General features: G+C 38.9%; 1 protein-coding gene across 1 annotated transcript in view; it reads left to right on the top strand.

The window, feature by feature from the left end:
* LOC135479394 (synaptotagmin-12-like) overlaps positions 1–24086 on the top strand; it is a 72064-nt gene extending 47978 nt beyond the window's left edge. The window contains exons 3-9 of the mRNA XM_064759222.1: positions 9402–9597; positions 10971–11109; positions 12988–13117; positions 16518–16730; positions 17601–17721; positions 20219–20352; positions 20733–24086. Coding sequence (XP_064615292.1) covers positions 9402–9597; positions 10971–11109; positions 12988–13117; positions 16518–16730; positions 17601–17721; positions 20219–20352; positions 20733–20903 — 1104 coding nt within the window. The 3' untranslated portion in view covers positions 20904–24086. The remainder of the gene's footprint in view (positions 1–9401; positions 9598–10970; positions 11110–12987; positions 13118–16517; positions 16731–17600; positions 17722–20218; positions 20353–20732) is intronic.
* Positions 24087–26527: the final 2441 nt, after the last annotated feature.

Raw genomic sequence — 26527 nt, forward strand, 5'->3', positions numbered from 1 at the left:
AAATAATTAATCGGTAACAGAGGTAGTTCATGTGACACGTGTTTTATTCTGGCAGTTGAAACCGTCATTGGCATAGCAATACTACCTAATAAACAATGTGATACATTTGAATTCCCACGACTGAAACGACTTTCAGGAATCGTGTTATGAGACAGATGTCTTTGCTCTGTTCTCATTTCTCAGTGATATTCCTTAATTGTTCCCAATTTGTTATGTTTTTTCATATCGACGGATTCATAAATCAGCCGAGGAGGGTCACTGTCAACTACAGTCTTCCGTCTTCTGACAACACCCACATGCAAGACTATTAATCATTGATGGCCCCTGGGCCTGAACAAATACTTGGGATGTTTTTAAGGAAGAATCGAGAAATTGAGAATGTTTCTCAACTAAAATAATTTTGGGCGAAGCTGTGTAGTCTATTGCTCATTTCTGTTTTTGCAGTGACGCTTGGATGGCAGATTGGTAATGTAGTACTCGTGTATTACTAGAGAACAGTGGCCAATCCAGCTTGAACCCGAGTTGCCATTGCGCGAGAAAAGTTACCTCATTGCTCAAGGAGTCATCGTTTGCTCGTACTCCAATTTGATCTCTAAACACATATCATATAGTATGTGTTGATAGTTTAAATTTGAGCAAGAGCAAATGAGAGCGCCTTTGCCCATTACATTTTATAGTTTTGCATAGACTGGATTTACATTTGTGTTATAAAGTTACGATATTTAAACAAACACCTGAAATCCGAGACACAAGGCTGCTTATTTTGTTAAGAAAAGCAATAAAAATGGCATAGACTTTCGAAAGGAGAAATACATATTTTAATTGCAGACTGAATGAAGTACGTGCAGGTAAAACTGAGTAAGCAACACGAAGACAGCCAAGGGAACACTTCTTGACCTAAATTGACAATATTGGGAACCATGTAGAAAGGGACGCATTTAAAACCACACTTTGTGTAAGCTGACTTATACAATATGTGTCACCTTGCAGCGGAGGGTTTAAAACCACGCGTTTATGTTTAAGCTGCATATCACTTCACTCTCCACGCTTAGAATTACATTTCGGGACGGACGCGTACATTCTCTTACACTCGTGCCAACCCAACAACGTCCGAACATGCGAGCAGTTTCGTCATTTGTGCCACTTGGCTTCGCATTGTCATAGTGCTGTATGGAGTCGTATACTGGGCTTGTGAATGCTGTCCTTAATGGTTACAGCCAATCACAGAGCAAATGCTAACCAAAGATTCAGAAGACCTTAAAAGGATCCTGACAAGCTTTATGCGGGAAGGAAACAGATAGATTGGGTTATGCCATACAATGGCCGGCTAATGATAACAAGACGCCAGAGTGAGCCGCATCTTCTGTACAAAAACCTATGAATTCTTCTTAACAGCGTGGAAGCTTTGGTACTTTTTTTTTCTTATTTTCTCGCTGCACCCTTTGGCATTATAAGTATGCATTGACTGAGAGATTGTCCTTAAGAGTCAAGAAGGCTTTATGCAAAACGTAAGAGAAACTCGTCGATTCAGTCCTTGGCCAAATTATTGATCTGCTTATTACACCATGAGGACAGATTTAACAGTGTTTATAGCGTAATTGTAAATGAGCGTATTTCTCATATTAACCCATTTTGATGTTCGAAAGCACAATGCGTTTACTATAATGTTATTAATTTCCAGGGTCGATTGACACGATATCCTCCTTACAGTCGCTTACTGTAAATAGCCAAGACACTTTTTTTAACTGCTCAAACAACGGTTTGAATTTTTCATTATAATGGCCGTTTCAGTCTTTTAAAGGAACATACTTGAATTCCGGCTGTTAAAAGCTTAGCCAGAATAGATTAACTCCTAAGATTTATCTCACCGAACAGAAGGAGCCTTCACACTGTACACGTATATAGAGCTTAATGAAGATTTAAACGGTTTTCTCTTTGTTTTTGTGACGTTGTTTCTTTTGTTTGTGTTTTATTCTTGTTTTTGATGTTTTGTTTTATTATTATTATTAAGAAACGCTTTTTCCTAACCTACTTGCTGTGCAACAATGATGAATATCGCCATTTATATGGGCGTACAATTGTCTTATCGCTCCATCCACATTACATTTATAGTAATCTAATACAGATATTTAAAATGCCTTCGTTGATTAATATATATATACACTCTAACGCGGTTTAAGTGGGCTGGAAAATGTCTCTGCTGAAAGCTCTGTTCTATTTTGGAAAATTTCACCAGACTCTTGTCTCGTTTTGCGTTTAAGTGGCTAAAAGCCTCCCCACCACTTCAACATCGCTTAAAGGCTTGTATGTATATATGTGAGGTCCATCTATATATGGACACAGCCGTACTGTTCCATTTGCTGTTACCGCGCACGGTTATCACTGGCGGGCTTTTGCCCTGTACGATACAGACAGGCGACACTTCGACGTCAGCTTTCTCCTGTTATCAAAATGTCTCCCGCCTGGGTAAATCTTTGTACGAAACGCGACACGGCATACTGATCGGTCACTTTTGTAAAGCTCTTAATGGGCCGTCTGGAGGCTTCGACTCGACAAATAGCCTAATATGTTTGCAGACAAAGACTGATTCCGCGTTGTCGTTTGCCAGGTGCAAGGAATTTGCAATAATAGCATGTTGACGCTCATGCCCTTCTGCCTCGTCTCACTGGAATATATTCCATTGCCTGTGATGGTGGTTTCATATATCTATGCTAATAAAATACACATCGATCCGTCTTGCAGTTTTATTGAAAGTGGACATTTCTTTAACACTAGTTCATCGTGAAACTTATTTCAATGAAACTGATGAAACCAAAGATATGAATTTAGTAGAGATACCATCACTAAGTTTCAAAGACATCAATATAGGAGAAAGTCTATCATCAGTTTTCAGTGATATCATTGTGGGAAACCAGAATCAGTTTTCATTGATGTCCATGTAGGACGGAAACCATCATCATGTTTCAGTACGATCATTGTAGGAGCAAAGTTATTATCTTTTATAAATGACATAAATGTAAGCGAGAAACTATCACTGATTTTCAGTGGCATTAATGAGGAGAGAAACCATTCTCATTTTTCACTGACCTCAATCCGTTTTTTTATAATAAAAATAACATAAAAGGTAGAAACCATTATCATTTTTCATTTACATCAATGTAGGCGAGAGAGACCATTATAAGTTTTCACGGATATCAATGTAAGAGAGAAACCATCATTCGTTTTCATTGACATCAATGGATTAGAAAGACCTTCATCAGTTTTCATTGACATCAATGTAGAAGAAAGAGTCATCAGTTTTCATTGATATCAGTGTAAGAGATATATAATCAATGGAATAAATTATGAAATTCGTTGCCCATGGTAATATCCAACTCGGAAGATATAAAGACGCTAGAGTGTCCTTGATTATCGACCTAGATTAGGTTTTCCAAATTAAAACCGATCCACCAACTTTCTGTACCAGCACTTTATCATTTCCGTATTTAAAGCGTTTTGTGGAACAGACACAGTGCTGCGAATACTCGATAAATCTAATGCAAACAGGCCATGACCTAGCTCCTTATCAGTGTTCACGTCGCTCGAGAAAATGATGATTTCTTTGTTTGGCAGCGGTTTAATGTCGCTTACGACTGATGCACATTTGACACTGTATCACGCAGACACACTATTCTGACAGGACCCAACCAGCACTTGGTTCCTTCTCAGACAAGGGTAGTTTATAATCAGATTGCAAGAAACTGAGCTTCCCTCATACCAGGATCTGACATCTCCCTAGGACACTAGTTCCATCCGTTGAACGAAAAAAAAAATGCAAATGTCAGCCTAGGTTTTCCATAGTCTAGAATCTGAGTTCATTTTATTGTTCATCGTTAACTTGCGACAATCAGCTTTACTCTCATCAATACACAATTCTTTCTAATTTTATTACCAATAAGGAAGAAAAACAAGTTGAAAATGAAAATAGATAAATGCACAACCCACATAATATTCAAGTTAGAGCATTAGAACTGGTGGTCCGCACTTTGTATGTTGTATAAAAAAGCAATTGCTGTACCATTGGGATAATTTGTGTCATGAACAGTCGAGCATGAAGTCTTTTGAATTATTAATTACACGTACATGTATATGTCAACCATACTACAAGTATATATACATTATCTTGGAGTTTTGCTGTGGAGCGTTGGTACTCTGAACAGGAAATTAGGTTCAGAATGAAATGGTGTGAATACTACATTAATTAATCAGTAAACACTGGTGTAAACTGTCCCTGGCGTGAGGACAAAAATTGAATTTGTTATATTGCCTTTATAATTGACGATTACATCCGGAGCGTGGGTGCGCCGATGGAAACTACCGCTGAATATGGTGGAGTCCCGTCCACGTTGGGTGTTTTGGACCGGTCGATCAAATTTGATTGGGCCAGACGACAAACCAATCAGTGCGGAGTTCAGCTGACCAGTCGGTCACCACCTAGAATCAATCAGATTATCCGAGAAGCCAGTTAAACTGAAGAAAGTGTGAGCAGACGATCCTCAAGACCGGATATTACCCGGTGATCAATTTTCGCCTAATCGTCTCGCGGTGTAAAAATTACCACTTACCTAGCTAACAAAGAGCTATTTAAAGTTGGGTTCACAGACGAACACGACTGCTGATTATCATGTTATGGCCGCTAATTAGAATCAACCGATAGACATCACTAGGCTCAAATATTCCGTCCTGGCGTACGTCCCATAGTGCTGCTGATTTGTACTGGATGCCAATGGCATATTGATGAAAGTACCTCTAAATCTTTACTGCATTTCATATAGCATCTAAAAACGAATGAAGCGTTTTATTTACATAATACCAGAAATTAGCTGCAGATTAGGCTTACAAAATCTCTTTCCCAAAAACTCGATGATGCGTCCAAAAGACTATCCATATAAGGCTCATACACAATCTTCCCCTAAGGTTAATACCGCATTAAAAAAAAGTGTCCCACTTATCTCGTACAAAATCGCTTGACTTCGTGGCCGATCTTAAAATAACATATATCACAGTCTGGCGAACCACTTCAAACGATATCTTAGAAAGCTGACTTTACGTAAGTGACCAAGTAATCAGAGAAGCAAGGGTTCTTACCTCCCACAGTTTCCTGCCCATGTACTTCCTGAGGACATGTATAATGATGGCATTCCCAATAGTTCATGTCACCAGACTCAATTATTTTCTGTCCTTGATATTTTCAAGGGAGGAAATTTAGATGGCGATGTCATGGTAACAGTGGTCAAACTAGTATAACGGTTCAATCTTCCCCACGGGTCAGAGGAGCAGATCCTGAATGTTTTATTGGAAAATTGGCCTAGAGCGTGTGGTTGTCAGGATAATTTTCGAAAAGCTATACATTTCTAAGCAACCATTTAACGGTTCACTATTCATGGCATTTTGGTTAGGCCTATAAAGCCATTCTACACACTGATAACGTTTTCTGAAGAACTATTTGAAACCATTTAGTTGATGATTGCATCTGTCGGTATCTTTTGCAACTATAAAAGACTTCAGTATAAAGGGAAAAAGAGCAGCGACGGCTGTGTGGTATAGTTGGCAAAGGGTCACACCTACACGATGCTAACGCGTAAATCCAGCCCGTTGTCAGTTTGCTTCAGTTACAGTTAGGATATTATTCTGACTGTTCAGTGTGAAAGGTTGGTCGAGCCTCCGATTCGGGAACGGTAGATCCAGGGTCAATCCTGGGCCGAATCACACCTAAGACTTTGAAAGAGGAAGTTGTAACTTCCTCGCTATGCGTTCAGCGTGAAGGGGATAGTGCAACGACTGGTTGACCAGTATCAGTATAATGGCTCGGGTGGGGCGTCTTACTTGCCTTCGGTAAGGCGTCTCAATGAAGCAGCATTAGATAAAAGAACGGTGGAAATCCGTCCTGCAACAAGGAGGCACATTACATGCACTCTAAGGATCCCTTCGTCGTCATACGACTGAAAAATTGTTAAGAACGACGTTAAACCCCAAGCACTCACTCACTCAATGTATAAGCTTCAGAACCAATCGTCATTGGCTTTGCTCCACATAAAACCCATGGATGCGCAGAAAAGAAAACGAAAACAAAGAAGATTAACAGCCGCGTGGATAATTATATAAGAATAGTATAAGGAGTTTCGGGGTCCTCCGTGGCCGAGAAGGTTAGCACACCAGCGCAGCGCAATGGCCCTGGAGCCTCTCACCAATGCAGTCGCTGTGAGTTCAATTCCAGCTCATGCTGGCTTCCTCTCCGGTCCTACTTTGGAAGGTCTCTCAGCAACCTGTGGATGGTCGTGGATTTCCCCCGATATTCCTCCCACCACAATGCTGTCCGCCGTCGTATTAGTGAAATATTCTTGAGTACAACGTGAAACGCCAACCAAATAAATAAATAAATAAATTCATTTTCAGGCACTCAAACGGATTTCGTGAGTTTGAATGTTTAGTTAATTGTGTCTAGGGTCGTTTCTACTATTCACGTGACAGTGTACCGTTGATTTATTTATTTATTTGATTAGTGTTTTACGCCGTACTCAAGACTATTTTCACGGCGGCCAGCATTATGGTGGGAGGAAACCGGGCGGAGCCCGGGGGAAACCCACGACCATCCGCAGGTTGCTGGCAGACCTTCTCACGTACGGCCGGAGAGGATGCCAGCATGAGCTGGACTTGATGTACCGTTGAAGCATATAGGTCGCTTCCAATACACCGACATATTTATAGTCCTGCGTTATGCTCTTCAAACCACCGGTGTAAAAAGACAACAGACATTTTGTCCTACCCATCTACAGTGTAGCGGCACCGGGAGACCGGGACTTCCTGTTGACTTATAGGATATGCAACAAGGCAGGAAAGTACAAGAATTGATAGTGTGAAAGGTTTGGGCATGGCCCGACTCTGAATTGAACACGAGTTTTCCAGCCACCAGATAGAGAATCTCCGCACTTCTGAGAGTTTCATGCCGTCGGTGTTTATGTAAATAGAAACAATGCATTTCCCCTGCTTTCTTTTCTGTACAATTTGGTTTGACGGCTGGTATATACGAATGTCTGTTTCAACGCATAAATTCAGGATTTCGTTTAAGACGTGGAAGACCATGCATGTCCCACATAAAAATGTTGTCCGGCGAACTTGTCCACGTTATAGAGGTCGTTCACTCCGGGAATTCTTACCTATAATGCACTTGACGTCACTGTATAAAAGGCAACTTCTTGGTGGTATAGCGACAGTGAAAAAAAGAAATAGTGCATGTAATCAAATGTTCTTATTTAAACCAGTGGACGACTCCCATTGTATATAAGACAGGGGAAATAATGGACTGTGCCCTTGCCTTGGTTGTAGAAGAGCCACGCCAGAATAGTATTACATATGCAACATGCTGGTGCTATGCCAAATCCTTTACCTCCAGTCTTACAAAACCAGAGTGCCATTACATACCGATTTATCAGCGTTCACAGGATAACAATGTTACTAAAAGCATTTGTAAATGTAGTGGGAAACAGAATTCGAGCAAAACACCAAAATAACCAGGGTTCACGGTTGATACACTGTATAAAATCGATCCTTCATTGATCGCTACCTCTTCATGGTCTGCTACGGTCCCACAGACATAGACAAATTGTGAGATAAATAATCATACTAGATAGCTTTTATCTGACACACATGGTGTTTACCGCTGGCGTTTACCGTATGAATTAACCCACCGGCATCAGTCTACACTCTGGAATTTGTCAGTCGCCTTCGACAGCGAGTACATGGGACGGTTCGCCATATCTGTGGGCTGTAAATCATGTTATAGCTTATTTTAAGCCAGCAGCAGTGGCCAATCTCGAAAGGCTTCTTAAACTCAATTTCTCGAAAAAGTTCTTTCGAAAATGACGTTGTCCAGACAGTAATGTAAAAAGCAGCAATTTACGAGATATCAGATATGAAAGATTTATTTACGAGGTATTTGGAAATTGATCCAGTATTGTACAAATCCCCACACCAGTCACCGATTCCATTTATCTGAACCAAATGCCTTACTATGCAATTAAGATAAAGGATAAGATAAGATTGCATATACTATGCAATTAAGATAAAGGATAAGATATCACCCTAATTTAAGAGGGGAGGGTTGACAATGTTGATCAATATTATCTCTATACCGCAGTTAATTTACTATGAAAAGACACAAGTAAGTAGTGTGTACAGTACAGAAAGTTAAAATCTATCCAATTTAACCTCGTTCTTAACTGTCTGGCATACTTCAGTAAGATTTTTTTATCCCTCTGAGGTACATTTTGTAGCATGGGATGAAATAATCGAGTCTATATAGGTCAGCATAAAACCCAAACAATTTATCATCAACTTATTACTTTCCCTCCCACACAACAACCTAACGGTACCACTCTGCCATACCTGATTGGATTGGATAAAGCTAGGCGCTTCTACTATCCTCAGAGGTTATATGTATAGGCCAAATATTCCTCTGTACGATGTCAGTACACTGTGGTTGGATGGGGTGTCTTGCCTGGCGTCTTAGCCATAGTGTTCCACTGAGGCATACCTATGAATTTAATGACATCGAAACCCACTTTCTGCACGGAAACACAGTCGTGATGTGAAAGGACGAAAGCAGCTTATATACACATTCACCTGTAGGTTATGTTATAGCGCTGTGCAGGGATGCAAGACCGTTTGTGATAACAGCGATTTGAGGTTTACTGTTACTTTCATACAGTTTTTAATTTAACGGCTCAATAAGTATGAAATCCGCCTGCAACTATAGAGTTGTTTACGTATTTAACCTCTCTTTGACTTAATATTTCCTTCCAAAATGTGTTTTATAAAAACTACTCTTCTCACAATTATACTGATTTTCTTATAAGCATCTCAACGATGTGCAAATAAATTTTTGATGAAATCGAAGACATTATGTGAATTGTTACTTATTTTCGTCTAACTTAATGTTTCAGTGCAGCTAAAGGTTTTCATATACGCGCTGAAACCCAAGACGTTGCAATCCATATGCTGGTAATGCCTTAGACTCGATTTAACTCGGTGTTATAAAATCGTGGCTCTTGGTGTAAACCGCCATTTGATTTATTTCATTTGTTTCATTGGTGCAACACTCCATGTACCCAGGAATGGTTCACTTATACTGGCATGGTCAAGTTTAACCTATGGAAGAGGAGTCTAAAAGCCTCAGGATAAACCTCTGCTCTTCGCCGTAGGTACCTGACAAACCTCCTTACCTAAAGCCTGCTACCCCATTTGCTGATATGAGAGAAACGCATTTGCTGATAAGCCAGCGAGGGCCTCCATAATATCTGCTGCCTTGTAGTGTTTACGATCAGTGAAAATTCATCATGACTTCTACCTCGATTACTTCCCAGATTAACTCGGACACTGAATTCGTGCTGGACACGAGCGGAAAGTTCATCCAGTATGACACTCTGCACAGCGATCCCCGTTACCTCACGATGGAGGAGGGTCATCTACCGACACGACATTCCCCAAGCGGTAGGCATTCACCGATACAGGAAGAGAGTGACCGCGGCAGCCCTACATCAGTGGGATCAGCCTCTGTCGGTAAGTATACATGCAGGACCCCCCTCCCTACCTCCCCTCTTCCCATACCGCCTTGAACTACAATTAATATCAGAGGAGTTGTGAGGTTTCCTGGAAATTAACGAAGGCATGTAAACTTGTCCTGCAATACCTGAGATATTCCAAACGTTTGACCTGTTGCTATATCCAGCTGAACCCAGCCTTCTTCGTGATTAAACTATTCTGTGTTGTTTCCATTTATAACATTAACAATATTGTTTACGATTTCAACAAAGACTTATACGAAGTAGGCGTAAAGCTTTTCCTAGGACTCCTGCTTGTAATCTTTTCTTCCGCCCTCGTGTAGATAAAGATGAAATGCTCGCCCGGTCTTTGAACGTCAAAATGAAGACTTTACAAAAAAAACAATTAAATAAATGAATTGATTAATGATTTAAGTCATTAGTTTTGCTAGTTTTTTGCCTGTAGGTGCACAATGTTGCTCTCAAATGGATATGAAGTTCCATAATAATGTCGTTTGCCAGGCACTTAAAATGGTGTACTTAACAGGTGTATTTAACAATTGTTTAACAACCATATACACAGCAAAAACTGATAGGCATATACATGGTAAAATAAAAACGGCTATTTGTCCACTATAGTAGACATGTCATTTGTTTTCTATAAAACACCAGTGTTTTGGACAAAACGTGGAAATGATTTACTGAAAACGTCAGTGGTATAAAAAGGATGCCAGCCATGTTTAAAAAAAACAATATATGCGTGTATAGTCTCACCATATACATGTAACGCGTTTATGGATAAGACGTCTGCATTCAAATAAAAACAGAGGGGCGTTTGCACATTGATGCGCATGTTTTTATAAATACATGTAATGTGTGGTTAATATTTACAGTGTAGACATTTTTGTGGTCTTCCATAGCCCTGTAGTTAACGTGTTATAGCGCAGCACAGTGACTCTGAATTACGGCGGGTTTTATTATACGGGTGGATGAAATTGCAGTCTTCAGGCTATACCACCGTTCAAGTCCAGCTCATGCTGGCTTCCTCACCACTCGCACGCGGCAAGATTTTCCCGCGGGATCTGCCCGGTTTTCTCCCACCATAATGCTGGCAGCCGTCGTACAATAGAAATATTCCTGAGTACAGTATAAAAAAAGCAAATAAATAAATGAAATATATATCACCATTCTGATATTTCTTCACTTTGTGGGAAACTTTATATACCAGACATTCTCATACTTTTATAACGTTTATAACGACGCGAAAAGCTGGAATTGAATTCTGTCCTCACCATAGGCTCTCTCTTTGTCTCTCTATGAGTGAGGTTAATTCCTTAATGATGCGATGAAGGACATTCTGTATCTTACACACGTTGTTTGCTGACATTCCAGTGTCGGAAGTGTCAGAAATCGGACATGGACTTCAACGAGCTATGTCATGTGACAGCGTTGCTTCAGACTCCTCAGTTCTGGAAATGCAGCCGGACATGCCAAAAATGGGTCAGCTTGAAGTGGGTCTCGAATATGACGGGTCTGTGACATTTGTTATCACTGGATATATGGTATTTTTTTTATAGTTTTGCATGGTCCTTTTTGAACATAGTTTATTTTTTCATTGATATATCTTTATGTATTTGTCGTATGACTGTTTTTTTTTTCAACTATTGGATGCCACATCGAATAATTTTCCACTTACACGATTACAGTGAGTTTTTATTACAGGTGGACGAAACTGTAGTGTCCGGAATAAACCACCGATTCTTGGAAGTGACTGGCGAACTTTCCAACGTTCAACGTAAATATATGCATATAAAATTGGCGATAGATAAGTGCGTCTTCGGCGGATGTTAGACTGTTCAAAAAGGCACTGGAACGTCGTTGACTGCTTATTGCCACCAAGGCCCCACGATCAGTGAGGACGGGAGTATCCATAAATCTCCTGCCCAAAGCTGGGATTGAACCCATATCTCGATTGCCCTAGAGATTGAAAAAAGGGTCTTAACTTTTTACTTGACCGCGCTACCAGCGATACGTTCTATGGAGCTGTCACAACGCCGTGTCAAGCCCATTGACCTTGTATCTCATTGCTGGACATGTAGGTCGTAATGGACGTTATGTCAGGCGCACGTAGCTTGTTATCGCTTTGCAAAGAACGGGCCCCTGTTCGCACACAAATCATCATCGCAAAAGCAGGAATGAATAGGAGAGTATACTGCTTGGGTCTGAATTACTTTATACGGGAAATATTCCCGATTACCGTTATGATGTATGAGCTTTAAAATGATTGGTTTACCTGGTGGCCATTATATGACCATTATACATAGATGCATGGTGCTAACCTTTATTTCACTTATACCACGTCATTATGGACTATCCTCTTCTGTCTGGTTTCAAAATGGTATCTGTTGATGATAATACACTTTGTGTTCAGCATGTCTCCGCGAGAATCCAACTGGACGACTGATTATGGTATTATTATACAGCCATATCGTGGCGACGAATCCTACCGACGTCATTACATAATTATTGAGAAGCTATCAAACTGGCGAGTATTAATACATCTATACGCTTATCGGAAGACGGATAGAATTCCAACTGGAATTCAAACAATGCATAGTTTGTGGTGATATTGGTTACAAACAAAAAAGGGTAGAATTTCATTAATTGTGTTTACTGGCGCGTCTTCCATAAATGCAGAAACTCTGATTTTGTCCTCTGGTAGAAATCTATCATTTAATATAGCATCTATCAAGAAGATAATCTGTTGTCAATAAATAAGACATTATTTTGATATGTTGATTGGAATTTTGGAGATTAGGCTAAATCATAGGACTAAATCCCATATATAACACACCACTGACACTGCATGGTGCGTGTACACATATCCTTTCACTTGTACATGATAAATGTGTTATCAATATCATGTCCTGGATGGTCACACCAGCGAGTTAACTCCTTTGCTTTTTTTTTCGCCACAGCGAGCTATATCTATCTGAGTCTTTCCGTGTTTGTATGTCACGCTTTAATTTCCGTGCAATGAATGCACCAGATGTCCGATTTTAATGAAAGAATTGTTTACAGGTTGATTTTGCGAAAGCTCTAAGTTTGGCAAGCATCCCGATACGTGAATAAGTTTTTGCGTTTTTAAGTATTTCCTTCAATTTGATTGGTTGTCGGTTGCCGTGCAACAATTGCTTTAGATCTTGTCCGATTTCATGTTGTTGCCTTTCAGATGAATTTCGAAACTAGCTTGCGCTATGCACATGTTTTGTCTATTTTCTTTTTACTTGATATATAAATTCTATAAATTTGCTAGTTTTGTTGTTATTGACTGCATAGTTCGAAAACCGTTCTGCTCATCGCTATATATGCATGTGTTCAATTCTTCATTTGTCTCTGGTGGTTACAGTGAAGCCTCTGAACTGGCCGTCAGCGTTATCCAAGCCAGAGACCTGACGGCGAACCAATATACAGGTACTCTGGACACGTACGTCCGAGGGGTCATCATTCCAGACTCCGATGCCAAGTTCCAGACAAAGGTATTATTGGAGAGATAGCATCGTTAACAACTTACATTAGCTGAGTAGCTATATACAGGCGACGATAACACTCCACACTTGTCTGTCATGAGTGGACACTTATTGAACATCGTGAAGTTACGATATAGAACTATAGCACTTACAGCCTCAAGCTCATTAATTTAAAGTAGGATTCAAGGATTTTGTTATACTGTGGCGGCCAGGTTTATGGGTGAAGGTATAAGCGCAGTGCGCGGTGTCAACCCCCTCCCCCCTCGGACTTAAGCCCAGCCAAACCAGAGAGAGCTGGATTGAAGCCTCTCATCATTGCTCGAGAGCCCATCGAAACAGCGTGATTGTTTCGTATCTGAGGTTCAACAAAGGCGGGCATTTTAAAGTTTGATCCTATTGTGAAGGTGAATTTAACTTTAACACTTATGTTAAACATATTTCCTTATATCAGAACATGGCACTTTCGGAACTATTGGCGAATAGAGCTCAGTGACCGAAATAGCCTTGTCTTTATAATTTAGTGCTACATGTTGTCGAGAAGAAAATGGTGAGAAACCTCAAGAGAGCAGAAGGCCTCACACTTTCTCATAAAAACTTCGTTCCCGGAAGTCGCTGGTTTGACAAACTCGGTGGACAAAAAAAAAAAAGCCCTGCTGAAAGCAAATTGGCCACCGGGCTGTCTGCATATATGGTTGAACAGGTGTTCTTTGAATTCTCTTGCGTGTACACAGTGAGTTGGAAGCAAAGCTCTAGCGAAACGGTAACAAGAACATTTGTCTTGAAGTGTTATGCACTGAATAACAACGACATTTGTAATAAAAACGCAATGTGCAATAATTATAAGCAAAACGAAAAAAGAAACACTTTGACAAATAACGTTAGCAAAGGCACTTTCATGTTTACCTAACAAATGGCAACCTTCTCGATGTACGGGCTTTTGATCCAAAATTGCAACTTGTATTTTCATTTGTAAGGAAGTAAACAGGGAAATAACCCTATCTTGCCGCTGAACAAAACGGTAGTATTGTTTGTTAATTTGTTTTGATATACATGTATATAGACAGATGTTACCTTACCTGCGTGTATGACAAGCCTTCTACATATAACACACAGAAAACTCAATTGTAAAACTTGAATGGTCCAATAAACTCCGGTATTATTCAGTGTTCACAGCTCCTCCAGTCTGACTAAATATTTATATTACACATGGAATCTCAGAGTGTATGCTGTATCCGTTGAATTGGGAAGTCTCAAATCTCCAAACAGCCCGGCACTTCCCATTATCTGAATATAATTACCTCAGTGGCTTGCCGAAGCGTTGTCTTCTATCCTGCATTCAAATATATCCTTCGCGGAAAAAAGAATTTGAACATATCAGGTGAGTGTTGACTTCCTGCAAACTGTAATCGTCTAATTACGGTATCAAATATGACACCGACCCTTCCCACTGCTCACCCCCATCCAACGATTAAACTGGCTCCGTGTCAATAACACACAATACAGTGTAAACTTAACTCAGTAGAATTCCCAGCCCGTAAGTGACATTTATTTAAAATACGCTGATTAACACACAGTTTATTAACTGTTTTTGGGGTTTTAAATAAACTACGCTACTGTTGTTTTTCGGCCCGGTACTATTACGAATACAGACAGCACCATACAACTTACAAAAATATTAAACAATTTCATGCTAAACCATAACCTGTGTAAAAATGCACATAATGTTGATTCAGAACGCCATCCCCACAATTGGCATGAAGAATTTCCCCCCAACATATACATTTCTTTCTGTTATAATCCTATTTTCGTTATGGTTATACATTCATGTATCTGGTGAATAAATCAAACTCAATCGGATTAAAGTCTTGGAAGTTGCAAAGACCTGGTAACATGCCCATGTCAAAGCTGTATATGTTATATGTTTCTACATGTATGTTTCCACAGACAGTAGAATTTTACTTTGTATCTGTGGCAGGATTCAACCTTTGCTTCAGAGGAGTGCAAAACATTCCACTGGGGTTTGGAGAAAACTCTTAAACCCCCAAAACCCAGCAGAAGATTGAAGTTTGTTTAAAAATTGTGATAATATCTTTGCTAACGGCATGCATAATCTTTCTGGGTCATTTTTCTTGTTGCTGTAACGCTTTGCTTATAACATGGGAATAATGTCACGAGACACGAGGGAATTCAAAGAGCACTTGCTCCTCAATGAATTCGAACAACACGGCTGTTTTTTACATTTGCGTACATCTCAGATCTCATAACTTTATTTTTTTCATGGAGTTCATTCTTTCTGTCAAGTATTATTTAACTTTACCTGTTTTTTTTTCAAACCGGGTGCTTCGGCGAAACCAGTCTTATATTTCTGAAAGTGTGTTCCACATTTTTTTTACTCTCTTTTCGACAATACCCAGCCCTAAATTAAAAAACAACGTCTAGATCGATTAGTTCAAATATTCTTGGCGACTCTCGTGACTGATGTTACAGCAGTATACAGCTCTTTAGTGATACAGAAACCTCAGCTGGTTGTAAGAGCGTGCGCCCATTAAATCTGTCGGTGTAAAATCCTTCACTCCACTTCCATGATACGTCTAGAGGAATTTATTTACTTATTTGATTGTTGTTTTACGCCGTACTCAAGAGTATTTCATTCATACGACGGCGGCCAGCATTATGGTGGGAGGAAATCGGGCAGAGCCCATGGGAAACCCACGATCATCCGCAGGTTGTTGACAGACCTTCCTACGTAGGGCTGGAGAGGAAGCCAGCATGAGCTTGACTTGAACTCACAGTGACCGCATTGGTGAGAGGCTTCTGGGTCATTACGCTGCGCTAGCGCGTCCAGCGGAATGAATTGTTCTCTATGACAACTTCACTAGTAATGACAAGCGGTAAAGGTATGTGTGAAAAATCTGAATCCGGGCTGGTATCTATAGCTCTATGATCTATGTAGATGATGTAAAAGATGTGCGAGTTCAAAAGCTGCAATTAATATCTGAATATCGGTAAGGCGATATGGTTTAGAGCATTGCCTCTTTTAAAGCATATCTATTTCATTGACACCTGCTGTAATCGAAGACGTTTTGGAAAGTCTTCGCTGGAATTAGTTTTATACATTATGATAATGGCATTGTTTACCCCTGAATATGTATTTCAGGCAGTGCATTTATATATTTACTTCATTGTTTGCAATGCGGAGTCTGGGATTCGCAGATGGAATGTTGTGGGCTTAGTTTCACCAAGGTACCACGAACAGTGACACCTGGGGAATCTACAAATTCCTTGCACAAGACTGGCTTTAAACTCGGAGCTAGTCTGCCCTAGTGATTGTAAGCGTGATTTCCCTTTAAATAAATTTCACGTCTTGAATGAATTAACCCTCCAATTGGTCATTTTGATTTGTTCACAGGTACAGAAGAATTCAACTGACCCTCTTTACAAGGAACGCTTCCTATTCACCATTGACCAGTACGAAGTTGACCAACGCATTGTCCAGCTCCAAGTGTTTTCAGTTGACAAGTACCAAAGACACAAAGTGATTGGCGAAGCGGAGATACGCGTCGGGGACATCGATTTGAATTATCCAATCAGAACTTGGCTCAATCTCCGTGATATCGATGAGGTATTTATATATAATAATAAACTTTGTATACTAGGGAAACTAAATCGATTTTTTCGTGAAAAAAATATTGAATAGTTTAATTATTGTAACGATCTATACCATTTTTGTCAGATTAAGTTGATTTGTCAGAAATCTGCTAATTTGCTGGAGTGTGAGGTAGATCTTTTTGCTTTCATGAGTGTGAAAAATACTGAGACAAAATGGTTTCACTGCTATGTGCATGCGTATGCCGGAACCTGAATTATGTGTGGCATACAATATTTTGAAAATTGTCTTCCAAGGAGGGGTAGTGACATCACTTGAAGTCAGTTGTTACAGACCGAAAATGACATTTATATAATGTAATATTTATAACTCTAGAAGGCATCATATACATCTGGATTCATAGCTCTAACTGCAATCAGTAATTTGCAGATAATGGCCGAATCTTTAATTTCCTGCTAAATGTCATTGCGACCTAAGTTATATAGCTTTTGTGACCACTGATAGACAAACTGGTTACGTATAGAACTCATGTATTATACGGGAACAAACCATCAATCCGGCTTGAACACGAAGGGCCATTGCGCATGAAAACTTGCCCCATTTTTCCTTCTTGTCTGGTAATTGTTGCTGGAATAAGTTTATCTGGTTGTGTATTTACCTCCATGATTCAGTTTCTTAATATACAAAAAAAAAAACTATTCCATTAATGTCACACAATACAAACTGTTAAGTCCTAGGTTCTTTATAAAAGTCAGATGAGGCCAAAACAGTCTGTCTTTGAATGTCGCCTTAATGCCTGAGTGCATAGTGGAGCTATTCTCAGCTCGTCGTTATTTCTTTACTTGATTGATTGGCAGCTTTATTTGCACGTGTCTTTTCCGGCAGACCCACACAGAGTATGGGGACATTTTATTCTCCCTGAGCTACCTGCCCACTGCTGAAAGACTGACCATTGTGATCTCCAAGGCCAGGAACTTGAAATGGAACGAGGAGAAGGATGCTGGAGGTAGGTATAGGTATAGGTATATATATATATATATAAATATATATATATATATATATATATATATATATATATATATATATATATATATATATATATATATATATAAAGCAGAGAAAAAGGAATATATATATTTATGCATTTCTACAAATATATATATATATGTTTATGATATATGTACAAAACCGCACAAAAAAGTAACCCAAACCAGCAGTTTTTATTTTTCAACAATTTATTAGGTTTAACAAGAACAGATAACAAGACTTATACAAATACTAAAGTACTTAAGTTTAACAAGACAGGGTCCGTGTACTAGCAAGCACTGTGTACACAAGAGCACAAATTAAATATACAAGTTCAGACTGAAACAAGTGCTCGGTGGAGATAGGATGTAACAAAGCCAGAGGCTATAAAGACACCAAAATTCAGCACAAAAGGCCTGCTAAAGTAACACACAGCGAAAGAATCCAAAACTCTCAATAATTCTCCTTTCTCCTCTTTTGACCTGCTTTCATAGGTCTTATATAGACGGGTGGAATTTTCTAGAATAAGAAAATTCTTAAACACTTGTTGTAAACAAACAGGCCCCGAACTGAGCGTATTCTGGAACATTCTAAGATAGAGGCAGACAGCAGGCCGTGAACTCAGCATATGTAAACAGTGGCAAGCTAAATTTAGAAGCTAACGGCAGTTGTTCGCATAACAATATATACACCAAGCGTTTATGGAAGTAATAAGCTTAATAGCTCTAGGCAAAGAAGTCCGTAGTGCTCTAAGAATGCATCCATTCTTAGACAATGTGCTGTCAAAAATGATGGTGCAGTTTTATAGCAAAATCTACCGGCAATTTTGTTACCGATACCAACACGTTTCAATGTTAACTAGCTGTATATATTTCTGTGTGAAACGAAGGTGTAAAGTTGCGATGCTTATTTGTAAAAATAAAGTCCATGTATTTTGACCTACATTGTTTGCCATTGTATGTGTTTTACACTGGAAAGTTAAATCACATTTGATGCTTTATTTGTTAACGAATTTAAACACATAGTATATCTATTTTCATGGAAAAATAATTAACCATTGATGTTAATTAACTAACCACTCACTCAAGGAAGACTTTGGTGTTAAGGGAACATTTATGCCAATAAAAAGTGTTGAGGCACACTTTATGTCTTCATAACCCCTGCATATATTAAGCATATTAAGCATATATATTTTTCCTTCCAACTTTCAAGTCCATGAACCTTTATAGGTAGATTTGTGTTCATTTGTAGGCCTTTTCACAAATTTATGAACACTTTCGTTTTAACACGCATTAGAAAGAGGAGCATCAACGATAACAGAAACAACAGGACGTCTATTTCATTTGCTGAACTGTCTTTGCAATCAGGATCTATCTACTCATATGAAGGATGGTACGATTGGAATTTGAAACTGTTGAGCATATTACGTGAAACTTCGAGGGAACGTCTTATTATATGGTGAAACAAGATGACCATGTTAAATATAATCGTCTGAACAAAGTCAGTATCCTATTTTAGAATGGTCAGAATTGACTAGAAAAGAAACGTCAACAATGGAAATTACAATCATGTGACTGGCGTCCACGGATTGATTGCTATGTAAACTTTGGTGTTTTTGACTCCTCAAACCCGATATATTAGCTACGTTGGCAACAGCTGTTTGACCCTCGTGGCGGAACATATCATCTTTACCCCACGCAAAAATCGGGTGTTTGGAATCCACGGATCTGACATCATTGACAGATAATCAAGAAACTGCCTGTGGACACCAAGCCCAGCACTTCGTGGAATTCCCACGTGGCACATACACACACACTAATGCAGCTTCAAAACGATTCATCTTCTAACGCGTGCGAATCGTTGATTAATTATAACTGGCCAGTGGACATCGCTAATTGTTACCCCTTCCCGTATTTTCCGCCGTCCCCATTCTCCCAGACGTGACATTTTTCAATGTGGACAATGCAAAGAACAGTTCCAATTTGGGACCATCTCTCACAAATTCCGGATTGTGCGAGGGATTCTGTCAGCGAACCCAGTCGTTCTTAGAATTGCCTCTGGAAGAGAAAGAATTGATCTCAGAAAGTGCCTGTTGTTTTGAAAATGTGCCATTGAATCGTAGAGTATTATGGGGAATCCTTCGGCTCTGAGAAAAGCGCTCGTGAAAAATTGTACGTCTTCAGGCCTGATCGAATTATTCCTTGTAAATGTGTTTTTGCAATGTTGGTGCACAATCCGGAGGTTAAAGAAAAACACTCCCCAGAATCACCCTCCCCCCACCCCGCCCACCACAAACAGCAACGTCTCTAATTAACACATCTTCTTGCCTGAATCCCCACCGGATCGAAGCATTGAAAGGCATACGAAAAACTTGGTCCCGAAATGTATATATATGTTTTGCAGGTTGTATGGTCAAGTGGTCGTGTTGAACCTTATGACAGGCCCTATATATACATTTTCTCTTCTTTCTTTTTAAGACCCATTTGTGAAGGTATATCTGTTACAAAATGGCAAGAAAATCAGCAAAAAGAAAACAACCGTAAAGAGAGGTGAACACAATCCGATCTTCAATGAAGCCATGATATTCTCTGTGCCGTCTAGTGTGCTACAGGTAAGTATATGTGAGTCATGAAACTACCCCCATGAGGAAATATAACGGATCCATGAATAATACATAGGGATTGTACATAGTTCCCATGTAGCATGCCATAACTCAACAATTGGAAGTCATACTGAAGAAGGAAAAGATAATTCCCTATTCTTTGAGAATTCTTTCTTCTTTAATAATTTATTGATATATCCTGGTAGAAAAAATAGAAACAAACAGTCTGAGAAGGAGTGATAATAAAACATTCCCTGCATGGAGAGCTAGTCTTAATGGTTAGCATAGCTGCTTTATACATTTATATATCTTCTACAGAAACTGGACAAATGATTGGGTTTTACAGCGGTGGGTCTTGTTAATGAGTTTTAAGATTGTGTTTATTTCAGACTGTCCAGTTGCGGATTACTGTCGCTGAACTTCTGCCCGATGGGAGGACGCCATCTTTAGGCCACGTGATAGTTGGAGCCGATACCTCAGGGACGGAATTGTCCCACTGGAACCAAATGATGACGTCACTGCGGAAACCGACTGCGATGTGGCACAACTTGCGGAAATGACCGTTGATTGGCTGGCCTCGTTTTGTTGAACTGCTGGTGTTGAACGACGTAAACAACAACCCAATTCATTGGCTGATGTATTGTTAAGAATTATCCCAGCAGCCCAAAGGCCTCTTTCAATAAAAAAAAAACAACACAAAAATAAGAAAAGAACCTACACGGAAAAAACTGTTTAGAGGTCCTCAGAAAAAGGTGTTGTTGGATTATATAATGGTTGCCTGCGATGTCCAGGAGGTAGGCCTGCAATGAATGAGACTTTTAGCAACCGATCCTGTTCCACCACTTATGCCAGTTTACATAAAACCCATCAATACAGCGGTTCATTTTTTGCCATCTATATACTGATTTTAGGAGAATGATATCGATGAAATTGAAGGCTGTAAATTACAAGACACAAAAACTTATCTTGAAAAAAACATCCAGTTGACATGTTTATGGCCTATGTAGAACCCAACATTCTAATCGTTCTGTTTGGCTGCTGAAGACCGGTTGTCTGAGACTGATATCAGTGAAATTGGAGGTCGAAATTTACGACACATGCATAACTGTGGTCTTCAGTGAAAAGAGAAAAAACTGTGACTTTTCATGGCTCATGGTTACCAAATGCCATTTTATTGAAGGCCTACCAATCCAGCGGTTATCTTGCATGGATAAAGCACAAAAAGGTCAGATTCGCTGAACTGGACCAGATACTGGAAACAACGGGGGCACGAGAAATCAAAAGGTTTCCTTGTGTCCACCTTAATAGTCATGCACGATTATTTCTACTTAATGTGAAGTGATTTGGAAAGTATGCATGAAATCCAAGACAAGTCAGCATTTTCCTTAAGGTGAGAAATTCGGTGAGATTTATAGACATTGTCATCAAAGCTTTACGGAAATTAAAAGACATCTAATTGCGACGAAATTTTGTTGATATAAATGGAGCATGTATTGGACTTTAAGCGATGACGAGTTCTTAATGCAAAATTCTCACCAAATAACAATTTTCTTGGATATATGAAGGACTGTTTCAAAAACCAATTATAGTTTATAGTCTGATTAAAATCCTGTCAGCATTTAGCCAGCTTCCTACAGTTAGTCTTCTCCTCCACTACCTTGTATCTGACAAGACATGTTCATTGGCCTGTTCCAAGTGTTTATCAACCAATTCTGTAGCCAATCAAAAAGCTCAACATTTTTGACAAGTTATGTATGACCAAAGCACTTGAGGAACAGAAGCAGAGCTTTGATCAACAAAGGCTATGATTATTAGCAAACCAGTTTTGATCACTTTAACCTTATTCTAACCTCTACGGTGATTTAATACAACTATAGATAGAATTTTTTTGTATATACAAAGTGAATGATATGTGCTTATTTGTGGATAACAAAGCAGTAGCATGGTTTCAAACACTTATCTGAATATACCAAGCATCCATAACATATTGACAAGCACTAGTAGGCCTTTCTCTACCCCATATTTTCAACGTTTTCCACAAACAATAAATATACTATCCAATATTTTATATGCCATCTTTCTAACCAAAACTGTGCATACATTAGCAGCTTCCCTGAAGAGTCTCTATGCAGGTTTGGTGTTCATGGTCAGCACGTGCACTTTTCTTGTTGTAGAGGAACTCTCGACTGCTCTTTTGCACTTTTTCTGGTATAAAAATAAGCCTTCTTACAAACACCAAAAGTTTTGCAAAACAAGTGCCTTTATCCAGCATAGGCTAGCTGTATTGTAGAACTTGTAAGGCATTTAGACCTGGTACCTTGTTATAGGGACAATTCACACACCAGGTGTCTTGTGAATATGCGGTTGTATTGCACCATATGAGTCTTATTTTCTACTGTATTCAGAGATATAAAGCTTCTGCACACCTTATGATTAACAATAATAAAAACATTTCATTTTCATTTCTTTTTTATCCACCATAAATCTTAAATCAAATACATAGGTATACATGAGTGATACATTTGGTGGGAATATATATATATATATCTCAGCCCGAATTTGTGGTAACCTATTACGAATAGCATGTGCTAATTGGCTTTGAATAAAATGAATTTTGACAACGTAGGGATCAATGTTTACTTGTATACCGTCAGGAAATCTGACCGAGGAGGGGGAGTTTCTGAATGGTGTAGGCCTACAAATGCATAAAAACTATTTTAGACACTTTTTTACGTTTTACTGATTCTAGTAAAACTTTTTTCTCTTAAAAAAAGCACTATTGTCTTTATTTATACGAAAGTTCTAAATGTGCGAAATGGTAAGTAATTGTTACATTGTTTTCGGAAATAAAATGGAAGTTCAGGTCATTGCATCGACTTCGCAATCTATCATTCCATCAAAAATATTTAAAAAATGTTGAATATCAAAAGAATTATATTTAAAATCGACACCAGCCACAAGAATTGGAAAAACATAGCTTCAGTAATGGATTGCTGAGAAGTGAATTCCTAAGCCTACAATCAGTACCTTGTATATTAAAATAAAATAAACAGTTCATAGGAGTGTACATGTTACGTGAAACAAATGTTATATTTTTATCAATATGAACTGCTGTTAAGAAATTGTCAGATTGATTGATATATACAGAAAGAATGTGTGTTCATTGTTACATAGGTTTGTCTATATAGAGGCCATTTATTGTTTGTGATCGGCTGCTCAACACGTTTTGAAATGCATTAATATATATTGTTGTTGGCTTTAGCATTCTCTCTTCTTGTAAACAAAGTATGAATTTGTTAAATTTTGCACTCTTGTAAGTACTGTGAATATTTTTCGAAAAGTGTTGAATGTATGCGGAGGCTTTACCTCTATGCTGACATTGTCCGAAACGAGGAAACCAAGGGAGGAAACAGTTCGTGATTGTTAACATAGCAGGATTGTCTCCCTTCGTCCCTCTTACAGTTCCTTTTAATCCATTCTTCAAAGAAAAACACCTGTTCTATTTTCAATAAATAATTCGAAATAGGTTTCTGTTCCATATTCGGATTATTATATGTCCCCATTCTTGAATTGTCTGATTTACTTGATAAAAGTTAAGATCTGTTACTTTCCACAAACAAACCAAGTCCACATTTGCATGTTGAGATATATATTGTGAAATGTCATATGTTACCAAAGTATCCAACTATTACAACATTACTGTTTCAACAATTTCCATCTTTTTGCATCAATAAATGTTGTAAATGAGAAACTGTTTAGTTTGACATAATGATTTCCCGTACCAGTGTTAATGTGTATGCTTATTTATTTACTCGATTGGTGTTTTACTCAGTTATTTCACTTATACGACTGTGGCCAGCATTATGGTAGCCGTGGATGACTACGCTTCGCTCTCTTATATTTGTATTGACGAGCGCCCGTACAAATATAAAAAAGCGAAGCGTAGTCTTCAACCGCACTGCTCCTGGGTGTAGGCTAATAGTAGGCTACATGCAGAAAGAAAGATCCCAAATGTGTCGAGACACGTGCTTTTCGTTGTTTCTAAACAGACGTGTTGTGCAAATTTCATTTTGTCGTTTTGAAGATGGGATTCATTCGTCTTCATCATCCCCCCCTCCCCACCCACCCATCCACAATTCATGATTAACACTAACCAATCGAATATATTCAATTTACAAGGCAGATCTACCCCGATCCTTGACAAGCAGAGTGCGTATGCACGCTTTATGGCGTCGTTTAGTTACATATTGTTGTGTAAAGCCCTGTTCACAAATGCGCCATATCGTGTTGAAGATCTCCACAATATGGCTGAAATTTTGCTGACATGGCGTTAAATCATAATTTAAATCATAAATCATATATTTCGAGAAGCGGGATTTCACATTACATATTCTCTCAGATAAGGATCAAATATGTGTCACCCTATTACATAAACTCACCGGATGGCCATTTCCCAGTAACAAACAGAATATATACGCTTTTCATTGGTGTAGCCATGAATATTTCACTTGCTATTGAATACGATCAGCTTCCGATTGCCAGAAGCAAAGAACCTCACCTTGGCAAGTTACAAAACCTACATTTTCACACGTTGATTGTTGTTCAATGTTCTAGACAGGATTTTTTCACTTCTGCGGCTGTTGTCAGGTACAAAGTAGGAGAGAACCCCTTCAGGCAGTAAACTGCTACTTTGTGCCATGTACCTGACAAACCTTACGGCTAAATTTGAAGTTGAAACCATTCCAGCAAGAGCCTGCCATCTCATTTGCCAGGGAGAAAAAAAGGCTGTGGCAATAATGACGCTTAATAGTCAAATTTATTTACTAGTGCTAACTTCCTGTTAATATACGGATCTGAAATTTACAAAATACTGTGGAGTACTTTTCACGTATATTTTGTATGTTATTTCACTTAAACGCATAACGGTAATCAAAATTTGTGCATTGAGGAAACCAAGAACAGCCTGGAAAAACCACAGCATATCGCACAGTGGACTTATTGTGACAGTGCCACTTCACTTGTGGGTTATATTACAGCGACCTCAAGACCACTCCAAACACAAGACCACTCCAATAAGTACTAGAATTAGGAAACTTTTCATTTGTTTTTTACATGTATTTATTCAATGGTAATTACTGTACATGAAATGATAAATGTTAAATTTGTCCTTTCCCTTGACTGTACATCCCATCACACTCTGCACAGCTGAATGTGAAGCTGAACATCCTTAGACCTTCTCCATGAAAACTTTGTTACACTCCATGGGATCTGTCAAACACACACAAGAAAGGTGGCTTAAAATCTGTCCAACAGGCAGCACTGTTTAAAGTTCTACAATCCTCAATCATTTTTGTATTACATACAAGGGAGACAACCAAAGACAATAAATCTCATGTTTTACTCCTTTAGGTGCAAAAAAAGCTCGCCCAATGATATGATGCAAATAGAACGGACGAGTTTACAAAAAAAAGGGATGTTGTTTTCACAGACAAAAAGGAATGGATAGAGGTCACAACAGAATGTCTCGTGACTTTGTTAATTCATTCCTTCCTGGGCGATCGCTATTGTGATGTCATAACATCACAGAAAGGTCAAACATATGTAATCAGTATATGGAACACGATTTGCAACCTAGTATTTCATTCAGTGTGTTGCACACCATATGTAAACACGTCGTGAGAAATGTGTCCTTGTAGCAGATTACAAGCAGACCCCTACCACAAATACTTCATCGTTTAAAAAACTTCACAGATTATTTTCATCTGCAGCAAATGCCATCAGCTTAATACTTGTACGAGCTGAAATCTGTGACTAAATGGATTAAACCCCTTTTGTCTAGAAACAACAGTTTTGCCTGGTGTGTATGACGTTGCAGGTCGTAATGGTTTTGAAAGTCTTTACATGACTGGAGTTTTTCATATTTAATTATTAGATCGCTCGCATTAAAAGTTCAGGGGAGGGTTATTAAACTGAAATCATGTTTCCTCCTACGGATGTTTTGCAGCAGTTTTATAGTCAGTAAGCTGGAACAGCCGCTTGACACCCATAGCAGGAACATTATTTCTTAATTCTCTTTCATAGACAACTCAAAGCAATGATTACTTGCTCTATGTATTAGGCAGTGCTTGAGAATTTTTCCCTTATGTGACGGGGGGTCAGGTTCATGCGTGAGGGAGACAAGAGC

The sequence above is a fragment of the Liolophura sinensis genome, chromosome 1 (assembly GCF_032854445.1).
Source record: "Liolophura sinensis isolate JHLJ2023 chromosome 1, CUHK_Ljap_v2, whole genome shotgun sequence".
Taxonomy (NCBI): domain Eukaryota; kingdom Metazoa; phylum Mollusca; class Polyplacophora; order Chitonida; family Chitonidae; genus Liolophura; species Liolophura sinensis.